The 22,712-nt window shown below is 41.4% G+C and overlaps 1 protein-coding gene across 3 annotated transcripts in view; it reads right to left on the reverse strand.

Moving 5' to 3' along the window:
• Window positions 1–260: 260 nt before the first annotated feature.
• Vps26 (vacuolar protein sorting 26) overlaps window positions 261–22,712 on the reverse strand; it is a 161,998-nt gene continuing 139,546 nt past the window's right edge. For all 3 annotated transcript variants that reach the window (XM_076212332.1, XM_076212288.1, XM_076212239.1), the window contains 3 exons: window positions 14,344–14,451; window positions 13,331–13,699; window positions 261–3,425 (listed from right to left, as the gene is read on the reverse strand). In XM_076212332.1, coding sequence (XP_076068447.1) covers window positions 3,204–3,425; window positions 13,331–13,699; window positions 14,344–14,451 — 699 coding nt within the window. In that variant the 3' untranslated portion in view covers window positions 261–3,203. The remainder of the gene's footprint in view (window positions 3,426–13,330; window positions 13,700–14,343; window positions 14,452–22,712) is intronic.

A 22,712-nucleotide genomic window follows, 5' to 3' on the forward strand; every position in this document is an offset into this window, starting at 1 on the left:
GTGGGTTGAAGATAGTCCAGAAATAGATCCTAGGCTGGAGTGCTGCAGGCTGAGAAAGGTGTGCTTACTTTTATGTCTACAGGAACTAATTTGTTAGAGTTAAAACTTTCCATGACTTAACAGCCAATGCCAAGTGCTTAAGGTTGAAAATGCAAAAGAATGCAGCATAAACTTTTTAATGCTGCTTGTACTACACAAAAACAAAAATACAACTAATGGAGCTTTCATTAGTTGTGAATTTGTATATAAAAAACATCCAATAGTGTTCATATGAATTTATTTTTCATCCAGTTGAATGAAACTATACAGGCTTTTTATACAGATACAGCTCATGAATGTGTAAATATCAAATTGTATCAAGACAGGGTTGCCATGTGCAAAAGTTGTGGTCTTTCTACAATGGCAACGATATTTGGTGTTGCTCCAGTCGTCCCTGTGCTCGTCACCATAGCAACATCTCGCTGGAATCACTAACTAAAGCAGAGGAGATCTCAGAAAAAAGAAGATATCAAACAAAACTGCACCAAAAATTTGCAAGAGAGAAACTGGGCTACCAGGGTCAAATAGGTCTACTTAATTGAATTCATCATAGCAAAGGCATAAACACTTCCTTAAATCAAGATGTAAACCTACAGTAAAAGGAAGAGAAAGATTGACAGTTGGTCTCCCAAAATTTCAAAAAATAGATTTTTCACACATTATTCTACTGGTAACTAAAATCCAAAACAATTAACAAAGCAAAAATAACAAATGAAAAGATATCTTATGAAAATCATGAGTTCAGACATCATGTACATATGCTTGCACAAATTTGACTGAAACAAAGCAGTCACATTAAAAAATGCCTGAGTACTAAAAATATGAATTGTTAAATACTGCAGCAGACATCAACTATAGTACAGATTAGGGCAAGGGTGGAAAAGAAGTGCCCACAGGGAGAAATGCTTATGTTATGACAGGACGGAAATCACCTTACCGATCAAGTTGACTGGAAACAAATGGACAAGAATGTGAACACTCTTGTCTCTCTTGCTTGTTTGCCTTTGACTAGCCAGGCCCCCTGGTCCAAAAAGGTTTGCAGTGTATATACAGCGAATAAGGAAAAGGGGAAGTGGGGGCACTGAATGGGGCCATTATGCATCAAATTGGAGGTGCCATAATCAAAGAAAAGAAAAAGAAAAGAAAAAAAAACAAAAAAAAAAAAAAACACATCTTAGATTTAAACGTGATACAGCAGTATTGATGAAAGGGTACACAGGCAGGTCATTACAACAATTATAATACAATCTTTGTACAAAGCGCCAGTACCCTCATTATACAGAGCCCACACAGCACCTCACCACACTTCAGATTTGTATTAGAAATCCCTGGGGCTGTGTTACTTTATGTCCCCTTCCCTCTGGCACTTAGTCCTAGGCCAGTGTAGGGTCATGCCCTGGCCACATGACATGGCTTGGACCAGTGTGGTGTCGCGCCCTGGCTGCATGCTGTGACACTTAACAGGAGAAGTGGGAAAGAGGCCAAAGAAAATAAGCACTTTGACAGTTTCTGGGTTGGATTACCATAAAGTACTTAACAAAAGTTCTTACATAAAATAGGTTCATCAATCATATACAACTTCATATTTGCCACCCTATAACTTTAATCAATATGGCAAAACAAATCCAATGAAAGAATATAATTATTAATATATATAAAATATCAGCTATACTTTTTTGTCTGTTACCCTAACATACAGTTTGCATGACAAGGTCACTATTCCAGTAACAAATGTCTTGAAAAAGGACATCACAGTAGAATCTGGGTCACATTGCTGCACTTTGATTGTGTTAGCAAGCTCTTCTCACAATACCATATACTTTGTACAAGACTGAATAAAAACTGTGAGGAAAACTAGTGAAGGGAAGTATGCAATGTGTGACCATATAGACGACACAAACCACTAGTCCATTATTAGTTGACAATAAACCATATCAAAGTCTTGTAACAATGATTTCTATTGTTTTTTTCACACACACCTCAGTTAACATCTTACTTACTATAGAGCAAAACAAAAGATATCAGATCATATACAACAGGATATAGATTTCCACCGTTACCATGACGAATTACGAGAGGTGGCTACTTCCTGGAAAAATGCAGTACAGAAAATCCAAAGCAATACCACAAGCCAGGCCAAACTAGACCAGACCAACCCTATTTGTGTCAGTGGCACTTCTCTAACTTTACCTCCTCCTCCATGCAAACCTCCACTTTCTCTCTGCACCAGCCCAACTTGTAGTGCCAGACACAGCAACAAGGCCTTTTCCAAATTACAAACCTGCACTTTCAACACAATGGAATGACTACAACAGAAGTGTACAAAAGTGGAAAAGAGAAGAGAGGAAAGATATCAAGAAAAATAAAAAGAAAGCTAAGACAACAACATGACAAATGTAACATAGGGTAAGCAAAAGATAAACATGCTGGAAAATATAACTTTCTCCTCGGTGATATCAACTAGTCATGTGTATGTTGTACAAGGTTTATTTATGAGGTGCTGATGATATCAAGGTTCTGGTTCTGGTGAATATGGATTAGTAGTGAAAACTCAAGTAACTGAAAGCTAAGTTTTCCACCATGGACACTTTTGCAATAGCAAGGTTGATGCAACATAATGATATGCCAACTCCTCTTGTTTTGAAAACTTAACAACTCCCGTCTTTAGAACTTCATCTCACTTTGAGCATTTAACATTTTAGCGAGACTTTGAAGGAACTGTCATTACGGTGGTTTATTAGTCCTAATGATCAAAACTTGTGTAAAGCTTATACCGGTCTCACATGATTTTCTATATCACAATATTTCAAGCTTGCCTGAGGAATGTTGTGTAACTCTTCATTTTATTGGATTTAAATAAACTGAAAACTCTCACTGGTAAATTCTCTTGATCAAATATCAACTCTTTCTAATCATACAATAAAAAGCCTACTGAGTCTGGCTAATTTAGTTATATAATGGGGCAAATACAGTAGCATCTTGCAAGAATTATTTGCATCAACTCATGTGTATTCTGTTTTGGTGCAAAAGCAAGTTGAGAAAGAACAGAAGCAGAAAGTAGACTTTCCTGTCACTAAATCAGCAATGGGCCTCCATGAGGAGTCTTAGTCTCAGGACAGGTGGCTCTTGGATGAAACAACAGGTCAGTGGGGGCAGAGCAAGTACTACTGCGCCACAGCCACAGGCTCTGCTTGCTCCTGCCCAGCCACTGCCGATGACCTTCTGTCCCCAACTTCCATCTGATCCTCTTCTTCCTCTTCCTTTTCCACAGGAGACCCACCGTCTGCTTCCATGAACTCTTCTTCTGGGGAGTCAATACTATTTGGTGGTTCCGTTGGAGGGCTTGGAAGCTTTGGAGGCGGAACTTCCTCTACAGGCAAGTTGGTCTGTAGGAAGCAGGGTATAACTAATAAGTTTGAATGTAAATACATATACATACATATACCAAGGCTTTTTCCCCCTTTCAAGGGAGGTAGACAAAAAGGGAAAGGCATAAAAACACTCCCACCCATTTCATCCCTAAATACACTCCACACCCCTCCCACCCTCCCTCTCATCTGAGCACCTCCTGGATGACGGGTCATCCCTGCACCTTGCCCACCCCCCTGGGTCAGAAGCAGTGTTGCAAGACACAGCACATCCACAGCAAGGCCGCTTCATTTAATCGGCGACCCCCCCTTGCATATAAGGAGAGGACAGGGAGAAATCCCTTCGGGACTTGAATGTAAATACATCAAATATAATGAGCATTACAATAACCCAACCTTTACACAAATAATAATAATCAGATTAAACTGGTATGAAGGAGAAATTGTACCCATGCCACTATATATCACAAATGCTTAATACACCTCCACACATACACCTATTTCAGACATTCATACATGCCTGACTATTTGCATAAAAAATGTTGACTACCTTTACTATATTTCCCTTATTCCATATATCTGTAACACATTCCACAAAGTTTATCAACTATCATATGCCTTCTTGAAATCCATGAAAATTAATGATATACTTACATTCTGTTAAGTACTTCCCACATACTGTATCTACCATGGGAGCTTCATATAAACACCCTCCTAAATCCACACTACTCTTCCCAAATCACTCCTGTTCCTCTCCTAATCTTCCACAGAAAATTGCATTTAGGACACCATCCAGCTCTAAAACAGTATCAACACTGAACAGGCCTAGCCATAGAATCAAACTGCCTTGGATGCAACCATTACACAAAGGACACATGACAAATCATCCTACACTGCCCTGCATTATACCCATAAAACAACACAATATTTCTTCCTTGAGTGACATATGGACTCATCCAATAACAAGTGTCAGTTACTAATTTTTCATCCCCTTGTGCAGCAGGAGAGCCTTATTGTTCTCCTCACCTCATAGTACAATGCCCCAGGATAACAATTTCCAGACAACACAATATATTTTCTACTTGACTCCCATTTCTTTGTACTATTTTTACTTCCTTCCAAAAAGTCCTCTGTGAAGGGCACCATCCTAGCCTTCCAATGGGGTGAGGGGTTGTGATGTTAAATCATATCATCATCAAAATTATCCAACATCTACTTCACTTCAAACAAGTTCTTCTCTTGGCCTCTCTCACCTTGCAAACCACTTGCACCTTTAAAAAATTATAACAATAATAATAATAAATGCATACATACATGTACCAAAGGCTTTTTCTCCCTTACAGGGGTAGCCAAAAAAACAAAGGCATAAAAACCACTCCCACCCATTCCATCCCCAACATGATCTACTCCCCCTCCACCCTCTTACCTTGGCTCCAGGATGACGGGTCATCCCTGCATCTTGTCCACTACACTGGGTCAGAAGCATGTGTCCAAACCATCTCAATAGTCTTTCATCAATCCTATCTCCCAACTCCCTTACCACCCCTGTTCTCATCCTCACCTCCTCATTTCTCACTCTATCTAGCCTAGTAACCCCTATCATACTTCTCAGACACCTCATCTCAAACACATTCAAACTCCTTCTCTCTTCCTTTCTTATGTTTCTGGTTTCTGCCCCATACAGTGCTGTTTGCACAATCACTCCTTCATACAATCTTCTTTTAGCATCCATTCCCAAATGTCTATTCCTCATTACACTTTTTAATCCACCAAGGCATTTACTCGCTTCACTCAATCTACATTCTACCTCCACCTCCACTCCTTCCTTTCCTGCCACATTCGCACCCAAGTATCTAAAACTATCCACTTCCTCCAGTCGCTCTCCCTTAATGCTCATTTCCAGTCTGCTGCCACTTTCACCCCTTGTACATCTCATCACCTTACTTTTACCCATTTATCTTCAACTTTCTTCTTTCACGCACTCTCCGAAACTCTGTCACCAACTTCCTCAATCCCTCCTCTGATCCTGCTACAAGCGAAGTGTCGTCTGCAAACAGCAACTGGCTCATTTCCCACTTTTCTCCATTTTCTTTAAACATCTCCAATCCATGACCCACCACCTTTGCATTTACCTCTCACACCACCCCATCCATGTATAAGTTGAACAGCCAGGGCGACATAACACATCCCTAGACCTAGACCCTCTTATACCTTTACTTTTTTTAGGAATGTCCCCTGTGGGGCTACAGGGAGAAGGATGCCTGGTCCCAATCCCCGTCCCGTTTTTCTCGCCTCTTACGATCCAAGTGGAAATACTTGGTGGCAGTATTCTTTTCCCCCCACCACAGGGTAGGCGAAACAAGGAAATGAAATTCAGAGAAATGGTACAGGACAGCAACAAGGGGTTGGGAGACAGCATAATGGAGGGACAGTAGCAGTATGTTAAAAGTTTCATCATTTCTCTGTAAGCAGAGTTATCCTCTATCACAGACAAAATGATGTGTGGCTATGGTCTGTAGGGGCGCCCCATATAGACCCTTAAGTATCAACTGCATGCATGCTACTTTGCCATAACATGCAGCCAATACCCCAGATGGGGTGTATGTATGTATGTATATACAGTGGTACCTCTACTTACGAAAGGATCTACATATGAAATATTTAGGTTACGAAACACTTCTTCGGAAAAATATTGCCTGTTATGAAAGAAATTTCAGGATACGAAAGGCGAAAATTTCAAAATACGCGCTGCTACTCACAGCTCCCAGAGTCCACCAAACGTAAACATACTTGTAGCATCCTGTATCTTGGTTTGAAAGTGGCGCGTCCGAGCTGCTCTGCCATTGGCTATTGCCCAGCATCTTCCTGGCATCCCATTGGCTAGGAGGGACCTCTGTGTGTATGTGCGTATACCCCGAATCCTCTTCGTTTTACCGTCGGCCCACGAGGATCACCGAAGCCTCAGTCTCACACTAGCGAAATTCAGTAAAGCACGAAGTGTTCGGACCGTTTTTCGTCAGCTTTTGTTAGTGTTTATTGCAACTTCACGTGTGTGTATTAACTTTTATTCACTATGGGCCCCAAGAAAGTGATGGAGAAAAGTGGTGAGAAGAAGAGAGTTGTTTTCTCCATACAAACAAAGCAAGAGATAATAGAAAAGTACAAAAAAGGGATTCGTTTGGTTGATCTCGCCAAAGAATATGGCCGTAATCCATCTACGATCGGCACGATATTAAAACAAAAGGAAGCCCTAAAAGCTACGACTCCTTCCAAAGGCCTCTCATGTGTCATTTCGAAGAGGATGTCGGCAGTGAACAATGAGATGGAGAGGTTGTTACTCGTGTGGATAAATGAGAGAGAGATAGCTGGGGACACAGTGACCGAGACCATAATTTGCGAAAAGGCGACCGCCATCTTTAATGACCTCGTAAAGATGGATGCAGGCGAGGGGACTTCGGCGCAAGAACCACACCAGGAGTTTAAGGCATCGCGTGGGTGGTTCGAGAAGTTCAAAAGGAGGACTGGAATTCACTCTGTTGTTGGCATGGTGAGGCATCTAGCGCCGACCAGAAAGCGGCCGACGAATTTGTGCGAAAATTTGAACAATTGGTGATCAATGAAGGCTACGTTGCACAGCAAGTTTTTAATTGTGACGAGACTGGCCTTTTTTGGAAAAAGATGCCTCGCCGTACCTTCATCACAGTAGAAGAGAAAAAAAATGCCAGGCCACAAGCCCATGAAGGACCGCCTTACACTTGCCCTTTGTGCCAATGCCAGTGGGGATTGTAAAATCAAGCCCCTGCTGGTGTACCACTCCGAAAATCCCAGAGCATTTAAGGCCCACAAAATATTAAAAGAAAAACTTCAGGTGCTATGGAGGGCCAATGCCAAGGCCTGGGTTACCAGACAATTTTTTGTTGAGTGGGTCAATTTGGTTTTTGGCCCTGCTGTTAAGAGGTACCTAGAGGAGAACAATCTCCCCATCAAGTGCCTCCTCATTCTCGATAATGCACCTGCCCACCCGCCCGGCCTCGAAGATGATATCCTGGAGGAGTTCTCATTTATTAAGGTGCTGTACCTCCCACCTAACACCACCTCTATCCTCCAGCCCATGGACCAACAAGTCATTTCGAACTTCAAGAAACTCTACACGAAACACTTGTTCAAGAGGTGTTTCGACATCACTGAAAACACCCAGCTTACCCTTCGTGAGTTTTGGAAGCAGCACTTCGATATTGTTGTTTGCCTCAAGATAATCGTCATGGCTTGGCAGGAGGTGACCAGGCATACCCTTAATGCGGCTTGGAGAAAGCTGTGGCCCGATGCTGTTGCCCCACGAGATTTTGAGGGGTTCGAGGTGGAGTTGGAGGGTAAAGTTGAGCCTGAAGTTGACGAAATTGTTTCGCTGGGAAAGTGCATGGGGCTTGAGGTGAATGACGAGGACATTGACGAGTTGATTCAGGAGCACCACGAGGAGCTTTCGACGGAGGAGCTGAGGGAGTTGGAGGCGATGCAACACACGGCAGTGCAGGAGGAGTTCAGTAAAGACGAAGAGGAGGCAGCCATTATTCCGACAGCCCGAATAAAAGACATTTTAGGAAAATTCTATGAAGTTTCGGAATTTGTTGAAAAGAATCACCCAGAAAAAGTGTTCACTAGTCGGGCTATCGCTCACTATGATGATGTTTGCCTTGCACATTTTCGAAAGATTGTTAAAAGCCGACAAAAGCAAACGACCTTGGATCGGTTCTTTACAAAACGTCAGGCAAAAACCACTGCTGAGAGTGAACCTGAACCGAAGGCGGCGAAATGTGACAACGATAGCAGTTAAAACAAGAGAAAAATTAATGCAAAAAAGAAAGAAAAAAAATATTCTTTACATTATGTACAACTCTCATTTTTATGTTTATTGTGCAGTAATTTAATTCTAACGTATTTGTTACAGGTTTTGATCCATTTTTGTAATCTATAAAAAATTTATGTCCGATTTTTAAGGGGCTTGGAACCGATTAGGGCATTTATAGGGTAAAAAGCGTTTCTACTTACGAAATTTTCACGTTACGAAACGATTTCCAGAACGAATTAATTTCGTAAGTAGAGGTACCACTGTATATATATATATATATATATATATATGTTATATTAAATATTATTAAAGATATATATATATATATATATATACACACATACATATACATATATATATACCCAGGCTTTTCCCCCTTACAAGGGAGGTAGCCAAAAAGAAAAAGGCATGAAATCATTCCCACCCATTCCACCCCCAAACACACTCCACTCCCCTCCACCCTCCCTCCCATCCTAGCACCTCCTGGACGACAGGCCAACCCCACACCCTGTCCACCACCCTGGGTCAGAGGCAGTGTCGCAAGTCACAGCACATCCACAGCAAGGCCGCTTCATTAAATCGGTGACCCCCCCCTCTCAGTCCCCCCATGCATAAAAAGGGAAGACGGAAAGAAATCCCTTCAGGCTGCGTCAAATTTTGCTCACACATACGACCTCAACCCCATCCCCCCACCCATTCCAACTTATGTATCACAACATCATCCATATACAACCATTCTCCATTCACCCGTCTTCTGTCCTCTCCCGTCCTTCCTCAACAGACATTCCCCTCTTCCCCAAAGCCCCCTTCACCCCATCCATCCATCTCATCCTAAGACGTCACCTCATGTTCACTCCCTCCACATCTGCCTTCCATACCTCTTTTGCCAGTCTTTCTTCACTCATTCTTTCCATGTGTCCAAACCATCCTTATACTCTTTCATCAACCCTATCTCCCAGCTCCCTTTCCACCCCTGTTCTCATCCTCACCTCCTCATTTCTCACTCTATCTAGCCTAGTAACCCCCATCATACTTCTCAGACACCTCATCTCAAACACATTCAAACTCCTTCTCTCTTCCTCTCTTATGTTCCATGTTTCTGCCCCATACAGTGCTGTTGGCACAATCACTCCTTCATACAATCTCCTCATACCATCCATTCCCAAATGTCTATTCCTCATTACACTTTTTAATCCACCAAGGCATTTACTCGCTTCTCTCAATCTACATTCTACCTCCACCGCCACTCCTCCCTTTCCTGCCACATTCACACCCAAGTATCTAAAACTATCCACTTCCTCCAGTCGCTCTTCCTTAACCTCTTCACTCCAGGGCACATCGCACGTCTGGCAGCATTAGCTGCCCGACGTGCAATGTTGCGTCATAATAATCGCATTATAAAAAATAAAGTCAGTGCTCAATCGTTTGTTCTCTTTCACCCGTGTATTTTGATAACCATAGAAAATATGATGAAGCCAGTTTAGAGAGAATGGATGTTACGTAGGTACGACTACAATAAATATAATCAAGATGTTGACGTCAGCATCATCGAGTACCCACTTGCTCCTCATGCCACCTACATAGGCGTCACCGTACGGAAATGGTTGATGCTTATTTCCAGTCTACTGCCACTTTCACCCCTTGAACATCTCATCACCTTACTTTTACCCACATTTATCTTCAGCTTTCTTCTATCACACACACTCCCAAACTTTGTCACCAACTTCCTCAATCCCTCCTCCGATCCTGCCACAAGCGCAGTGTCGTCCGCAAACAACAACTGGCTCGCCTCCCACTTTTCTCCATTTTCTTTAACCATCTCCAATCCCTGACCTACCACCCTTGCATTTACCTCTTGCACCACCCCATCCATGTACAAGTTGAACAGCCAGGGCGACATAACGCATCCCTGATGAAGTCCCACCTTTACCTCAAACCACTCACTCTCTCCACTTCTTATCCTGACACATGCTCTACTACTCTCATAAAAACTCTTGACAGCTCCTAGAAGCTTTCCTCCTGTATATATATATATATATATATATATATATACATATATTAGGAATTATATGTATATTATAATATATCATAATATGTATTTTATAATTATATGTATACATACATATATATATATATATATATATATATATATATATATATATATATATTATTATTGCAGAGTTTTTTATCTGCCTTTTCTCTTTCTCTGAGAATCTTTTTCCCTTCCACGGGAAGTTGTCTTATAATGTCACCATATGACATTGTTTTGTCAGTTACTTTGGGCATGGCTTTACCAAAGTGAAAAACTGGCCAGAACACGTTTTCACACTACTTAGTGCTTCATCAGTGGCTAGACTGTGAATATCTGATTGAATTATTGTGTTTATATATTGTTGGTGGTGGTCTGATATTACATTTTGGGGCTTCTGATTGGCTAGTGGGCTGGACTGGGACTCCCAAGCTATTCTACTTCCTCATTGGTCGGCTGTTGTGTGACGCCATCAGTATTGTGCCTTCTTTCAGTGGGCTTAGATCTCCTTACGCTAGGGAGGGCTTCTAAATCCCTAGTTTGTATATTAAGATTGGGAGATGTTTCTTTAATAAAGAGAGCTTCGAGGATAGGTAGCCTTCTATGGTCTTGATTTGTTGCCAGCACTTCTGTGTTTTCTATTAGAGTTTCTTTATTTAAATTTCTTTTGTGAGCAGAGTGATGGTGGTTTCTGGGAGCTCCTGAAGAGAGGTGGTATGATAACCGGCGTGAGAGCTTCATTGTTGTCATGCCAATATAGTTTGAAGGTTGGGATGCACAGTTCCCAAGTTTACACGTGTACCTATATATGACGTGAGTTCTCTGAAGGTCACTTTTACTTTCTCTTATATTATTCTTTAGTAGCAGTTGAGATGTCTTTTTATTTTGATAATATATAATCAGTTGTACTTTAGAGTTTTCTTCTTTAGGTTTAATATTTCTTTTAATAATTTGTTGCATAACCCTTTCATCTTCTTTGTAGGCTGTGGAGAAGAAGGACTTATAGTAAATTTTAATCAGGTTTTTGGCGTTAATGTCCTGTGGGATTTTGTCTGGGTGGCTTTTGTCCTGTGGGATTTTGTCTGGGTGGCTTTTGTCCTGGTACCATTTGTCTAAAGTTCTTTTTGTGATTCGCTCTATATCGCTCTTAGTCACTGTAATAATTGGGAAACAGTACATAATGAGTTAGAAAGAGCTTCTCAGACCCTTATGAATAATGGATTCGCCAATAAGGATATAGAGCGAATCACAAAAAGAACTTTAGACAAATGGTACCAGGACAAAAGCCACCCAGACAAAATCCCACAGGACAAAAGCCACCCAGACAAAATCCCACAGGACATTAACGCCAAAAACCTGATTAAAATTTACTATAAGTCCTTCTTCTCCACAGCCTACAAAGAAGATGAAAGGGTTATGCAACAAATTATTAAAAGAAATATTAAACCTAAAGAAGAAAACTCTAAAGTACAACTGATTATATATTATCAAAATAAAAAGACATCTCAACTGCTACTAAAGAATAATATAAGAGAAAGTAAAAGTGACCTTCAGAGAACTGACGTCATATATAGGTACACGTGTAAACTTGGGAACTGTGCATCCCAACCTTCAAACTATATTGGCATGACAACAATGAAGCTCTCACGCCAGTTATCATACCACCTCTCTTCAGGAGCTCCCAGAAACCACCATCACTCTGCTCACAAAAGAAATTTAAATAAAGAAACTCTAATAGAAAACACAGAAGTGCTGGCAACAAATCAAGACCATAGAAGGCTACCTATCCTCGAAGCTCTCTTTATTAAAGAAACATCTCCCAATCTTAATATACAAACTAGGGATTTAGGGGCCCTCCCTAGCGTAAGGAGATCTAAGCCCACTGAAAGAAGGCACAATACTGATGACGTCACACAACAGCCGACCAATGAGGAAGTAGAATAGCTTGGGAGTCCCAGTCCAGCCCACTAGCCAATCAGAAGCCCCAAAATGTAATATCAGACCACCACCAACAATATATAAACACAATAATTCAATCAGATATTCACAGTCTAGCCACTGATGAAGCACTAAGTAGTGTGAAAACGTGTTCTGGCCAGTTTTTCACTTTGGTAAAGCCATGCCCAAAGTAACTGACAAAACAATGTCATATGGTGACATTATAAGACAACTTCCCGTGGAAGGGAAAAAGATTCTCAGAGAAAGAGAAAAGGCAGATAAAAAACTCTGCAATAATAATCTTGCCATTAAGTTTAACCATACATGCTTGAGAGAAAATCTCCTGCCCATATATACAATGAATATATATATATATATATATATATATATATATATATATATATAAATATATATATATATAAAAATATATATAAATTTGTGTATATTACATAAGCCTCTGTGCTAAAGGAGTTAGGAGAAAGGGGACCCAGTCACAAGTATTTCTATGGAAGGAATGCAACTGTTGCTCAATCCCAAATAAAAGGTACTAATTTTAATTTCCAACTATTTAAAATTTAGCTGCTGCAATTTGCAAGAGTCCCTTGTGGTTAAACAATGTAGTTGATATCAACCTTGAACAAATTTCCTATAAACAAAAAATTTCTTATTTAAATTCATGAGTACATAAACTGTTTAGTTGTTACTTTTTCACAAATAACCTTATTCTAGATACCAATCTGTAGACTATTAAGGATATTTTGTGGCCAAGCCCTTACTGCTACACTGATTTCATCAACGTAGGGCTGCCCTGGACAAACTGTGCTCCATGGAAAAGGTCATTCATCTCTTGGTAATGCCTATTGCAACACAACATCTAGCAATGATGGAGAAAAGACAAGGAGGAAGAGTAGAGAGAGAAGGAAGATAAGAAATAAAGAGTATATATATATATATATATATATATATATATATCTATATATATATAGAGAGAGAGAGAGAGAGAGAGAGAGAGAGAGAGAGAGAGAGAGAGAGAGAGAGAGAGAGAGAGGGGGGATACTTTGCACAAGCACAGAAATCTAAGTACATTACTTCTTTAGACAGAGATCCTACCTCAGGAGCTTGTTCAGGCAGTGATGATGAAGGCATTTCTTGTTCTATGGGTACCGGTGCTGGTACTGGGACTGGTTCTGGGATTGGTGCCGGGACTGGTTCCGGGACTGATGCCGGAAGTGATTCCAGGACTGGTGCTGGAACAGGTGCTGGGACAGGTGCTGGGACAGGTGCTGGGACTGCTTCTGGGACTGCTGTTGGTGCTGGCTCTGGTTCTGGTTCTGGTACTGGTTCTGAAACAGGTGCAGGAACTGGCACAAGAACAGGTGCTGGAGTAGGCTGTGGAACCTCTGGCCCTTCTTCATGCATAGGTGACTGTGACTGCTGAGGAGAAGGAGGTTCTGCTCCCTGTGGAGGCATGTGTGGTTCCTAAAACAAAGAACAGAAAATTTGTTAGTGATATATCAAGTCAGGTAAAAAATCAATGCAATATGTAATTGATGCAAAAGGGGCATGAATATTTTCAAGAAAACTTAGAAGAATTGAACTGGCAACTAGTGGGTTTGTGAGTTCCATGTAGCTCCAATTCCATGGCTAACAAGTTCCCCAATTCCCAACATCCATGCTTGTTGCTTGTGACTTCTGTAGTTTTGCCTTACATTTTTCATATCAGCATCCATTATAATTTTCTAAGCTGTGTTAGTATACATTTGATCTATACAATCATATCACTTACAAAAATTACACTGTCTTTCTCCTACCATCTCTTCTTTCATTATCTTCTGTGTCATAATTTTGTCATACACCTTACTTCTGATGCTCACAAGGCCTCTTAAAATTTTTATGTTTGAGCTGGAACCAATGACAGTTACTTATAAGTGGTGGTCCTAGGAAATGAATACCAGTCCCTTCCTTGCTAATCACTCAAAATCTGTCCACATCCTCACCTCCATCTGTAGGTGCACCCTTGAGGGATTGACACTTGGTTCTGGACTCACCCCAACGATCCTGGTCAATTTTGTAATTCCATTATGTTATTTAATTATTCTAAGCTGCTGTGGATACTGACTTACTTTATGCTGTTGTGATAATGATAGCTGCTGTAATGCCTGTTGCTGTGCAATCAGCTGCTGCTGAATAGGTCGTCTCACTCTCTCACCCTTCCTCCACAACGTTATCTCCTGCAAGAAAACAATTATGAATGAGCTTAAATATACATTTCCTAATCTACTTGTATGTTCATCCATGTATAAATTGAAGAGCCAAGGAGACACAACACATCCCTTGTTGAGTCCCACCTTTACCTCAAACCACTCACTCTAAATTTCTGATTCTAACACAAGCTCTACTACTCTTGCAAAAACTCTTGACTGCTCTTAAAAGCTTTCCTCCTATTTCATATATCTGCAATACCCAGAGTGCCTTCCTGTCTACCCTATCATAAGCCTTTTCCAGTTCCATAAAAGCCCAAAAAACATCCTTACCTTTTCCTATAGCTTTCTCACATATCCATCTTACCACAAAAAAATCTGATCTACGCATCCCCTACATGTCCTAAACCCACACTGTTCCTTACTAATTACTTCCTCTCTTCCTCTCCTAATCCTCTCAATCAAAACTTTCCCATAAGCCTTTCCAACTATTCTTAATAAAACTGATCTCTCTAAAACTATTACACTCACACTTGTTCTTTTTCCCTTGTAAAATGGAACTATACAAGCACTCCTCCAGTCCACCAGCACTCTACCCTCTCTTAAACAAACATTAAATAACCTTATCAGCCAGTCCACCATTACTGTACCTAATTTTTTTTACATTCTGCATGCACTCATCCAACACAGGTGCCTTACCTGCTCTCATCCTTCCTTATTTCTCATCCATTTTCCTCACTCATCACTGTCATTTTCTTAGCACTACCCACTGCAACTACCTTTCCCTTCCTATCCTCCTTCAAATTTAGCATACATATATGTACCATAGGATTTTCCCCTCTTACAAGGGAGGTAGCCAAAACATAAAGGCATAAAATCCACTCCCACTCATCTATGTATAAATTGAACAGCCAAGGCTACATAACACATATCTGGTGAAGTCCCACCTTTACCTTAAACCACTCACTCTCTCCATTTCTGATTCTAACACAAGCTCTACTGTTCTCATAAAAATGCTTGACTGCTCTTAAAAAAATTCCTCCTATCCCATATCTGCAATACCCCCAACAGTGCCTTTCTGTCTACCCTGTCATAAGCCTTTTCAAAATCCATAAAGGCCCAAAAAACATCCTTACCTTTTCCTAAAGCTTTCTCACATATCTGTCTTACCACAAAAATCTGATCCATGCAACCCCTAAATGTCCTAAACCCACACTGTTGCTCACCAATTACTCCCTCTTTTCCTCTCCTAATCCTTTCAATCAAAACTCTCCCATAAGCCTTCCCAACTACACTTAACAAACTGATCCCTCTGAAACTACTATACTCACACTTGTCTCCTTTTCCCTTGTGAAGTGGAACTATACAGGCACTCCTCCAATCCTCCAGCACTCTACCCTCTCTTAAACAAACAGTAAATAGCCTCACCAGCAAGTCCACCAACACTGTAGCTCCTTTTTTCAGACATTCTGCAAGACATCCATCCAACCCAGATGCCTTACCTGCTCTCATCATCTTAACGGCCTTCTCATCTTTCCTTATTTCTCCATTTTCCTCACTTATGACGGTCATTTTCTTAGCACTTTCCACTGCAACTACCTTTTGCTCCCTATCCTCCTTCACATTTAGCATACATAAATAAATATACCAAAGGCTTTTCCCCATTCCAAGGGAGGTAGCCAAAAAACAAAGGCATAAAACCACTCCCACCCATTCCATTCCCTACATACTCCACTCCCATCCCTCTTATCTTGGCACCTTCTGGATGACTGGTCATTCATGCATCTTGGCCACTGCCCTGGGTCAAAAACAGTGTTGCAAGACACAGCACATCCACAGCAAAGGTTGCTTCATTAAATCAGCGATCCCCCCCTCTTCGTCCCCTCATGCAGAAAAGGAGAAGACAGGGAGAAATCCCTTCAGGTTGTGTCAATTTATTTCTCACACATACTTCCTCTACCCCCATCCCCACCCACTCCCTTTCCTGCATCACAGTATCATCTATACACAACCTTCTCCACTCACCATCTTCTGTCCTCTCCCATCTTTCCTCAATAGGCATTCCTCTCTTTCCCAACACCCCTTTTACCCTATCCATCCATCTCATCCTAGGTTGCCCCCTCATGTTCACTCCTTCCACCTTTGCCTTCCACACCTCTTCTACTAGCCTTTCTTCACTTATTCTTTCCATGTGTCCAAACCATCCCAATACTCTTTCATCAACCCTATCTCCCAACTCTCTTTCCACCCCTGTTCTCCTCTTCACCTCCTTGTTTCTCACTCTATCCAGCTTAGTAACCCCTATCATATTTCTCAGGCACCTCATCTCAAATACATTCAAACTCCTCTCTTCCTCTCTTATGTTCCACATTTCTGCTCCATAGTGTTGTTGGCACAATCACTCCTTCATAAAATCTCTTCTTAGCATCCATTCCCAAATGTGTATTTCACATTACACTTTTTAATCCCCCAAGGCATTTACTTGCTTCTCCCAGTCTTCATTCTACTTCCACCTCCACTTCTCACTTCTCTGCCATATTCGCACCCAAGTACTTAAAACTAACCACTTCCTCCAGTCTCTTTCCGTTTATACTCACTTCCAGTCTGCTGCCACTTTCTCCTCTTGTACACCTCATCACCTTACTTTTACCCACATTTATCTTCAACTTCCTTCTTTTGCACACTCTCCCAAACGCTGTCACTAACTTCCTCAATCCCTCCTCTGATCCTGCTACAAGGGCAGTGTTGTCAGCAAACAACAACTGGCTTATCTCCCACTTCTCTCCATTTTCTTAAACTATCTCAAATCCCCAAACCACTACCCTTGTAATTATCTCTTGCACCACCCCATCCATGTATAAAATGAACAGCCTGGGCAACATAACACATCCTTGACAAAGTCCCACCTTTACCTCAAACCACACACTCCCTCCATTTCTAATCCTAACACAAGCTCTTCTAGTCCCATAAAAACTCTTCACTGCTTTTAAATGATTTCCTCCTATCACATATATCTCCAATACCTCCCACAGTGCCTTCCTGTCTACCCTGTCATAAGCCTTTTCAAAATCCATAAATGTCCAAAAAAACATCCTTACCTTTTTCTATAGTTTTTCACATATATGTCTTACCACAAAAATCTCATCTATGCAACCCCTACATGTCCTAAACCCACACTTTTCCTCACCAATTACTCCCTCTCTTCCTCTCCTAATCCTCTCAATCAAAACTCTCCCATAAGCCTTCCCAACTACACTTAAACTCTGGAACTACTACACTCACACTTGTCCCCTTTTCCCTTGTAAAGTGGAACTATACAGGCACTCCTCCAGTCCTCCAGCACTACACCCTCTCTTAAACAAACATTAAATAGCCTCACCAGCCAGTTCACCATCACTGTAGCTCCTTTTTTCAAAACATTTTGCATGACTTCCATTCAACCCAGGTGCTTTACCTGCTCTCATCATCTTAACAACTGTCTTCATTTCATTTTTCCTTATTTCTCTTCCATTTTCCGCACTCATCGAGGTTATTTTCTTAGTGTAACTACCTTTCCCTCCCTATCCTCCTTCACATTTAATATCTCCCTAAAATACTCTGCCTCTTACTGCCTTCTCTTCCATTATCATTTCTCTATCTGCACCTTTCACCTTTTCTTCTCTACTTGATTTACCTCCTCTTCCTCTTAATTTCTTTCCAAACATTTTTTTATTACTTTCAAAATTTCCTGTCATACTCTTACCACATTTCACATCTGCTCTCCTCTTTGCCTCCTTTATCTTATGCTTTACTTCTCTTCTTTTTTTTTGTACCTCTCCTATTTTGTAACCAATCTGTGAAAGCTCGATTCTTCTCTTCTACAACCTTTTTTGCTTCCTCATCCCACCACTCACTACCCTTCCTTCTATTTCCTCCCATCCTCCTTGTTCCAGACACCATCTTTGCACACCTTGTGACTCTCTCCTTGAACTATCCCCATTCCTCCTCTACTCCTAGCTCTACTCTACCCTTCACTCCCTCCCACTCCTCTCTCAGCTTCTTCTTGTACTCTTCTCCCTTTCTTTCTCATTTCAATTTATAAATTTCAATATATACATGGATGGGGTGGTGTGAGAGGTAAATGTAAAGGTAATGGGTTGGGGATTGGAGATGGTTAAAGGAAATGGAGAAAAGTGGGAGATAATCCAGTTGTTTGCTGATGACACTGCGCTTGTAACAGGATCAGAGAAGGGATTGAGGAAGTTGGTGACAGAGTTTGGGAAGGTATGTGAAAGGAAGTTGAAGATAAATGTGGGTAAAAGGTGATGAGATGTACAAGGGGAGAAAGTGGCAGCAGACTGATAGTATTAAGGGAGGAAGTGGATAGTTTTAGATACTTGGGTGTGAATGTGGTCCGAAAGGCAGGAGTTGAGGTGGAGGTAGAATGTAGATTGAGAGAAGTGAGTAAATGCCTTGGGGGATTAAAAAGTGTAATGAGAAATAAGACATTTGGGAATGGATGCTAAGAGATTATATGAAGGAGTGATTGTGCCAACAGCACTGTATGGGGAAGAAACGTGGAACATAATAGTGGAGTTTGAATGTGTTTGAGATGTGGTGTCTGAGAAGTATGATAAGGGTTACTAGGCTAGATAGAGTGAGAAACAAGGTGAGGAGGAGAACGCGGGTGGAAAGGGAGCTGGGAGATACAGTTGATGAAAGAGTATTGGGATGGTTTGGACACATGGAAAGAACGAGTGAAGAAAGATTAGTAAAAGAGGTGTGGAAGGCAGGAGTGAACATGAGGAGGTGACCTAGGATGAGATGAATGGATAGCGTAAAAGCGGCATTGGGAAAGGGGGGAATGTCTTTTGAGGAAGGACATGAGAAGACAGATAGTGGTGAGTGGAGAATGGTTGTTTATGGATGATGCTGTGATGCATGAAAGGGAGTGGGTGGGAGATGGGGTGAGGGAGTAGGTGTGAAAAAATAATTTGATGCAGCAAGAAGGGATTTCTCCCCATCTTCTCTCTTTCTACATGAGGGGACAAAGAGGATTGGTGGGGGGGGGTGTCACTAATTTAATGAAGCAGCCTTGCTGTTGATGTGCTGTGTCTTGTGACACTGCTTCTGACCCAGGGCAGTGGGTGAGATGCAGGGACGACCTATCATCCAAGAGGAGCCAATGTAAGAGAGAGAGATGGGGGTGAATGGGAGTGGGGTATGTGGGAATGGAATGGATAGGAGTGGATTTTATGCCTTTGTTTTTTTTGGCTACCTCCCTTGTAAGGGGGGAAAAAGCCTTTGGTACATGCATGTACTTGTATGTCCTATTCTTTTAACACTGAGGGGACAAAGAGGATTGGTGGGGGGGGGGTCACTAATTTAATGAAGCAGCCTTGCTGTTAATGTGCTGTGTCTTGTGACACTGCTTCTGACCCAGGGCAGTGGACAAGGTGCAGGGATGACCCGTCATTCAGGAGGTGCTAAGATAAGAGGGAGGGTGGAGGGATGTGGAGTGTATTCTGGGATGGAATGGGTGGGAATGTTTTTATGCCTTTTTCTTTTTGGCTACCCCCCTTGTGGGGGGGGGGGGAAAGCCTTGGTATATGTATGTATGTAATAAATCTTCTCTGTCAAGGACTTCCATCCCTTTCATAATTCTGTAAATGGTCAGTAGATCTCTTTCTCTTCTTTGTTCCAGGGTTGGTAGTTCCAGTTTGGACAATCTTTGTTTGTATGTCAATTTAGAAAGTGTTGGTGCCATCTTTGTCATTGCTCTTTGGATTCTTTCTAATTTCTTCATATTCTTTTTTGTGCTGGGTGTTCATAGTGTCGCAGCATACTCCAATCTTGGTTTTATCAGTGTGACTAATATTTTCTTTACCATTACCCAATTTTTTTCTTTTTTCCATTTTTCCAATCTTTATCTCCTCTTTCAGCCTCACTACATTTTTTGTTGTACCAGCACTTAATGTATACCCTTCCTGCTTCTGCTTTGGTATGTATTGATCAATTCCTTCTTTATAATTTTTTTTAATATATTCCATTTCTCTTCCATCTTTGTTTCTTCATTTAAGAAGTTTTCCCAATTTACATTTTGAAAGAATTTTCTGTTTCTGTCTGGGGTATTGGCTGCATGTTATTGTGGCAAAGTAGCATGCATGTTATTGTGGCAAAGTAGCAAGCAGTTAATACTTTAGGGTCTATATGGGGCACCCCTACGGACCTGAGCCACACATCATTTTGTCTGTGATAGAGGAAAATTCTGTTCATAGAGAAATGATGACACTTTTATACTATGACTATCCCTCCGTTATGCTGTCCCCCAACCCCTTCTTACTGTCCTGTACCATTTCTCTGAATATTCATTTCCTTTTTTTGCCTACCCTGTGGTGGGGAGGAACAGTGTGGGTTTAGGACAGGTAGGGATTGTGTAGATCAGATTTTAGTGGTAAAACAGGTATGTGAGAAAGCTATAGGAAAAGGTAAGGATGTTTTTTGGGCTTTTATGGATCTGGAAAAGGCTTATGACAGGGTAGACAGGAAGGCACTGTGGGAGGTACTACAGATATATGGGATAGGAGGAAAGCTGTTAAGAGCAGTCAAGAGTTTTTACGAGAGCAACAGAGCTTGTGTTAGGATTAGAAATGGAGAGAGTGAATGGTTTGAGACTTTGGTGGGACTTTGTCAGGGATGTGTTATGTCGCCCTGGCTGTTCAATCTTTACATGGATGGGGTGGTGCGAGAGGCGAATGAAAGGGTAGTGGGTCAAGGGTTGGAGATGATTAAAGAAAATGGAGAAAAGTGGGAGGTGAGCCAGTTGTTGTTTGCAGACGACACTGCGCTTGTAGCAGGATCAGAGGAGGGATTCAGGAAGTTAGTGACAGAGTTTGAGAAGGTGTGTGAAAGAAGGAAACTGAAGATGTGGGCAAAAGTAAGGTGATGAGATGTACAAGGGGAGACAGTGACAGCAGGCTGGAAGTGAGCATTAACCACTTCACTACGGGACTTAAATCTCGCGGGCAGCAGCCAATGCCAGCCGTACGACGTGTCGTAATAATACTCGCATTATAAAATATAGTCACCGCTTATATCGATTGTTCTCTCTTTCACCCGCGAATTTTGAAAACCACAGAGAATGGGATTCAGGGCACATTTGGGAGAATGTAAAAACACAGGGGCGACTACAATAAATATAATCAAGACGCCGATATGGCAGCGTCGCGAATCCACTTGCTCCTCATGACGCCTACGTGTGCGGCACCGTATGGAAGGGGTTAAGGGTGAAAGACTGGAGGAAGTGGATAGTTTTAGATACTTGGGTGCAAATGTGGCAGGAAAGGGAGGAGTGGGGGTGGAGGTAGAATGTAGATTGAGAGAAGCGAGTAAATGCCTTAGTGGATTAAAAAGTGTAATGAGAAATAGACATCTGGGAATGGATGCTAAGAGGTTATATGAAGGAGTGATTGTGCCAACAACACTGCACAGGGCAGAAACATGGAACATGAGAGAGGAAGAGAGGAGTTTGAATGTGTTTGAGATGAGGTGTCTGAGAAGTATGATAAGGGTTACTAGGCTAGATATGACAAATAAAGGGGTGAGGAGGAGAACAGGGGTGGAAAGGGAGTTGGGAGATAGGGTTGATGAAAAAGTATTGGGATGGTTTGGACACATGGAAAGAATGACCCCAAATGGTGATTCCACCCTGCTTACATCCAATTATCTCTTCGTTGGTTCACTACATTTTTGTCTTTCTCCATCATTCTCTATTTTGTGTATTTATCACTAATGTGAAATTATTTTTTTATTTCAGTCACTTGATAAACAGTTCCCTATCCCGAATATATATACAAAGCTAGGTGTTTCCTTCGAACTTATCAGAAAAGCACTGCACAGCCGAGCTCATTTCTAACCATCTGTTCCAACCTGTGGTTCATGTGTATGAATGAATGTACACATGTATAATTACTATTGAAAAGTTAGAGAAATTGGTGTTCCAAGAATGGATACATACATATACTAACGGCTTTTTCCCCCATACAAGGGAGGTAGCCAAAGTCTGCCCATTTCATCCCCACATACTCCACTCCCATTCATCACCCCTCCCTCTTTTTTTGGGCTCCTCCTGGATGATAGGTCATCCCTGCGTCTCACCCATTGCCCTGGATGTGTGAAAATGGATAGTGAGAAATATACAGGCTAGGTACAGAACAGGGGTGGAAAAGTTGTCAAATAGGGTGGAACAGAGCAAGGTGGTTTAGAACCATGAAAAAATGAACACAGAAAGGCAAGCAAAGAAAATGTAGAAA

Source organism: Oratosquilla oratoria, chromosome 1, assembly GCF_046742065.1.
Source record: "Oratosquilla oratoria isolate Oo_2021 chromosome 1, ASM4674206v1, whole genome shotgun sequence".
NCBI classification, from domain to species: Eukaryota; Metazoa; Arthropoda; class Malacostraca; order Stomatopoda; family Squillidae; genus Oratosquilla; species Oratosquilla oratoria.